The sequence below is a fragment of the Babylonia areolata genome, chromosome 20 (genome assembly GCF_041734735.1).
Source record: "Babylonia areolata isolate BAREFJ2019XMU chromosome 20, ASM4173473v1, whole genome shotgun sequence".
Taxonomy (NCBI): domain Eukaryota; kingdom Metazoa; phylum Mollusca; class Gastropoda; order Neogastropoda; family Buccinidae; genus Babylonia; species Babylonia areolata.
Window position 1 is genome coordinate 15708525 of NC_134895.1, and position 5493 is coordinate 15714017.

General features: G+C 40.8%; 1 protein-coding gene across 1 annotated transcript in view; it reads left to right on the plus strand.

Annotated features, from left to right (window-relative positions):
- The window catches only part of LOC143294544 (uncharacterized), a 21860-nt gene extending 16670 nt beyond the window's left edge, over nucleotides 1–5190 (plus strand). Inside the window, exon 11 of the mRNA XM_076605920.1 lies at nucleotides 3749–5190. Within this exon, the coding sequence (XP_076462035.1) occupies nucleotides 3749–3940 (192 nt within the window). The 3' untranslated portion in view covers nucleotides 3941–5190. The remainder of the gene's footprint in view (nucleotides 1–3748) is intronic.
- Nucleotides 5191–5493: the final 303 nt, after the last annotated feature.

Genomic DNA, 5493 nt, shown 5'->3' on the forward strand with positions numbered 1-5493 from the left:
ACGCTGTATTGTGTAAGCTTTATCTTTAAACGGACGCTGTATTGTGTAAGCTTTTTCTTTAAACGGAAACTGTATTGTGCAAGCTTTATCTGTAATAAACGGACACTGTATTGTGCAAGCTTTATCTTTAAACGGAAGCTGTGTTGTGCAAGCTTTATCTTTAAACGGATACTGTTTTGTGCAAGCTTTATCTTTAAACGGATACTGTTTTGTGCAAGCTTTATCTTTAAACGGATACTGTGTTGTGCAAGCTTTATCTTTAAACGGATACTGTTTTGTGCAAGCTTTATCTTTAAACGGAAGCTGTGTTGTGCAAGCTTTATCTTTAAACGGACGCTGTATTGTGTAAGCTTTTTCTTTAAACGGAAACGGTGTTATGCAAACTTTATCTTTAAACGGACGCTGTATTGTGCGAGCTTTATCTTCTTTTTTTTTCTTTTTTTAAAAATTTTACCGAAGCAGTACTGTGCAGTTTTCTTCTTCTTCTTCTTCTTCCTCTCCTTCTTCTTCTTCTTTTTCGTTCGTGGGCTGCAACTCCCACGTACACTCGTGTGTTCACGAGTGGGGTTTTATGTTTATGACCGTTTTTACCCCGCCATGAAGGCAGCCACACTCCGTTTTTGGAGTGTGCATACTGGGTATGTTTTTGTCTCCATAACCCACCGGACGCTAGCATGGATTACAGGATCTTTAACGTGCGCATTTGATCTTCTGCTTGCGTACACACACGAAGGGGATTCAGGCACAATCAGGTCTACACAAATGATTACCTGGAAGATTGGAAAAATCTTCACCCTTTACCCACCAGGCGCCGTCACCGAGATTCGAACCAGGGACCCTTAGATTGAAAGTCCAACGCTTTAACCACTCGGATATTGCGCCCGTCACTTAAAAAAAATGTTTTTTTAAACGGACGCTGTATTGGTAGATAGGCGTTTTAATTAACTCACTCAGTACGGCCAGTCCTCTCTTCTCCTCTACACAGACCCCTCGGATGTCCAGTGGGTGTCTGAATGGCGCAACCTTTAGCTTCCGTCGTCAGAATTGTGGTGTTCTTTGTCAACATTCACCTCTTCAGTATAAGAGCCTTCCGCTTTCAATATTTTGATGATGGTAATTGGGCTGAAACGCTGTTAACGTCGTCTCTTTCGCCGTTCGTATGGAGAGAGTTAACCACTCTGCCATATCTCTTAGACGGAAGAGAGGAGAAAATCGGATCATCTGCGCAGTAAAGAAATTGAACCTCGTGTGCGCGAAGGTGTTTCACGGTACAATATTCACTCTGTTCTGATGGGCCCGGGCATTGAAAGGTCAGGCGACGTACAGTCAGTCACAGGAAGGAAGGAAGGAAGGAAGGAAGGAAGGCGGCAGAATGGTTAAGACGTTTATCTGCCCATACAGTGATCACGAGGGGTCTGGGTTCGTGTACCGGTCTCGTCCTTTCTCCCAAGCTTGACTGGAAAATTAAAAAACACACACACACGCACACATACACACACACACACACACACACACACACACACACACACACACACACACACACACACACACACAAAACAAAACAAAACAAAAAAACGGGGCGAGGTCCCGTGCGCAACATGTGTATTCTTCCTTTGGCAAAATTCTACGGAAGAAATCTACACTGATAGGTATACAGATATATATTGGCATGCACCCAAGGCATGACTTTGTGCGTTGGGTTATTCTCCTGTCAGGCAATCTGCCTAGCAAATAGGGTGTAGGTATGTATACATGATGTATGGATTTGTCCGAAGGCAGTGACGCCTCTTTGAGAAACTGACTTTGGAGCTAATGTCATTGATGTCTGTTTCCTTGTTGTGGTTTTATGTCGCCTTTTCTTTCAATGCCTGTGCTCAGCAGAATGTACTAGATAAATACTGTCACGTTAATTCTCTTCATACAGTTGTTTCGCTTGTCAGTTTAACGACTTCTCTTTTACGAAGTCCTTTAAGTAATTTCCTGTAACTGTATATAGAGGTTTTTTTGTTTGTTTGTTTGTTTTGTTTTTCTTTCAAATTTCACCCACATTTTTACCCTCATTTGCCCAGTTTCCCCCAACCCTCCATTCATCCACATCTCCCACCCCTTCTAACCGATAATACTCAGATGTATTCATAAATACTTTTACAAAATGTCTTCAATCACCGATATGTGTGACGGGACATTAAACAAAAATTCCTTCCTTCCTCTTCATACGAACGGCGAAAGAGACGACGTTAACAGCGTTTCACCCCAATAACCATCATCAAAATATTGCAAGCTGAAGGCTCTTATACTGAAGAGGTGAATGTTGACAAAGAATACCACAATTCTTACGACGGAAGCTAAAGGTTGGGTCATTCAGATACCCACTGGACATCCGAGGGGTCTGTGTAGAGGAGAAGAGAGGACTGGCCGTACTGAGTGAGTTAAACACCTCTGCACATTTATAGATGCGAAGGCGAAGACACAGAAAACTGAATTTATAAGGATTTTTTTTGTTTTTTTTTTGTTTTTGAAAACGTTTGGTGACGAATTTCTTTTTGTGTTAGAATGTCCTTAAAATATTGTAAATCGAAATAGACTGATACCACATAAATATCAATCGCATTCGGCAGTGTTCGGTTTGTGCTAATTTCGTGCTGTTAAGAAAACATAAAAAAGTTAAGTGTGTGTGTGTGTGTGTGTGTGTGTGTGTGTGTGTGTGTGTGTGTGTGTGTGTTTGCTTTTATCGATTGACATTGTTGGACTGAAGTTGTGATTCAACGTGTATGTGTTGTTACTGTATCCTCCACACCCCATAAAGGGCAACATGATTATTTTCTTTTTGAATCTTTGAATCTGTATATAGCTCAGTTTCATTTCTTTGCGCTGATGAACCATTTTTTCTCCGCTCCTACCACTTGTATCCTTTTCGCTTTCTGTTCAGTTGTATTGTTCTTACTGTCCTTTTGTTTATAATTCATGTTACAGTGTTTGAAATTCTACCTGTCAGAGACACATATCTAGTGTTTGCACAAATATACATCATTATAGACTTTATTGCTGTTGTTGATGTCCTGTTCAGTTCATGAATTTGTATTGTGATGTTTTCATATATATATATATATATATATATATATATATATATATATATATATATATATATAAACCTGTCTAAACGAAATGCACACAACACAAGGTTGTAGTTGGTCAGCCTCCCTCAAGTGGCTGTCGGCAACTGTCGTGTTGAGATTGACGACCAACTATTGGCATGTGCCTTTAATAAGGTCAAACATACAGTCTTTAAAGTCGGCTTTAGTCATGCAGATGAGACGATAAACCGAGGTCCCGTGTGCAGCGTGCACTTAGCGCATGTAAAAGAACCCATGGCGACAAAAGGGTTGTCCCTGGCAAAATTCTGTAGAAATTCCGCTTCAGTAGGAAAACAAATAAACTTGAAGGCAGAAAAAATACAAAAAAAGAAAAAAAAGAAAAGAAAAAAAGAAGAAATAAAAAGGGTGGCGCTCTCAGTGTAGCGACGCGCTCTTCCTGGGGAAAGCAGCCCAAATTTCAGACAGAGAAATCTATTGTGACGAAAAAAGTAATACAATACAATACAATGTAATACAATACAATATGCTTTCATATTGTTTGAAATTATACTTTGTGCCTATTTTTTTTAACAAATCATTATTATCATTATCATTATTATCATGATCATTACTATTGAAAAATATTTCCTTTTTTTTTATATTCATTATCGCAGAAGCAGGTGGTATCCAGAGGGGACAGCACCTCCATGTCCAGCGGGTCAGGGGAGAGCAGTCGCAAGGACACGATGAGTTACAGCGAGTTCCTGGCCTTGGCACCCCACATCGACCAGACGTCTGCACTGTCATCTTTCTCCGCCGTCGACAACCCTGCGTACAGCAGTGTTGGTTCTAAACACGTGCCTTAGCAGTCATGGCTTGGCTTTTTTCTCGTGCCTTCTTCTTCTTCTTCTACTTCTTCTTCTGCGTTCATGGGCTGCAACTCCCACGTTCACTCGTATGCACACGAGTGGGCTTTTACGTGTATGACCGTTTTTACCCCCCGCCATGTAGGCAGCCATACTCCGTTCTCGGGGGTGTGCATGCTGGGTATGTTCTTGTTTCCATAACCCACCGAACGCTGACATGGATTACAGGATCTTTAACGTGCGTATTTGATCTTCTGCTTGCATATACACACGAAGGGGGTTCAGGCACTAGCAGGTCTGCACATGTGTTGACCTGGGAAATCTTAAAAATCTCCACCCTTCACCCACCAGACGCCGTCACCGTGATTCGAACCCGGGACCCTCAGATTGACAGTCCAACGCTTTAACCACTCGGCTATTGCGCCCGTCTTTTTCTCGTGCCAATCCAACATTTTCAGAAGACATTTTTTTGCATTTTAAAAGATGTACGCCGCATTTTCATTTTGAAAAAAAGCACTACACTTTGCTAGCATCATATTACTCACATTTCTCATATTACGTTCTTTCTCTGTCTTTGGATCTAGCTTTTGGAATGAACTTCCTCTTTCGCTTCGTCAGCTCTCCGCACTTAGCCCTTTCAGGTCTGGCCTTAAAACCCACCTCTTTCTATGACAGCCTCCCTACCCTGCCTCTTCTTTGTCTTCAGTTTCTCAGGTTTAGAGTTATGCACGAGTGTGAATGACTGGTGTGAAAGCGCTTCGATTTGTCTCTGCACAAGATTCAGCGATATATAAGTACTGGTTATTTAGGTGTGTTTTTTTTAACCTGCAAACAACCATTTTGTAGGAGCAGACAAAAATAACCGTTAAAAAAACCGCCGTCTATTTTTGGAGAATGGGAACCGTGCATGTAGAAAAAAACCCTGTGGGAATCGTTTTCCTTTAGTCTTCTATCATCATTTTTTTGTCACTTAAGCTTAATTATAACGGTTCGATGTGCAACCAAAATGTGCATGTTGTCGGGAGCAGAGTGATTTGAAACTTTCCCTTCCTGTCTAGAAATTTCGTTGATTTCTCTGAGACTCGGATTACTCTCCCCTGGGGAGAGTGCGTCGCCACAATGCAGCGCCACCGGTTTTGTTTTTGTCTGTCTTCAGGTGCACATGATTTGTTTTACCAACAAAGTGGGTTTTTCTGCCTTCAAGTGCACATGATTTGTTTTACCAACAAAGTCGGTTTTTCTGTCTTCAAGTGTACATGATTTGTTTTACCAACAATGTCGGTTTTTCTGTCTTCAAGTGTATATGATTTGTTTTACCAACAAAGTCGGTTTTTCTGTCTTCAAGTGTACATGATTTGTTTTACCAACAAAGTAGGTTTTTCTGTCTTCAAGTGTACATGATTTGTTTTACCAACAAAGTCGGTTTTTCTGTCTTCAAGTGTACATGATTTGTTTTACCAACAAAGTAGGTTTTTCTGTCTTCAACTGCACATTATTTGTTTTACCAACAAAGTAGGTTTTTCTGTTTTCAGGTGTAGATGATTTGTATAACC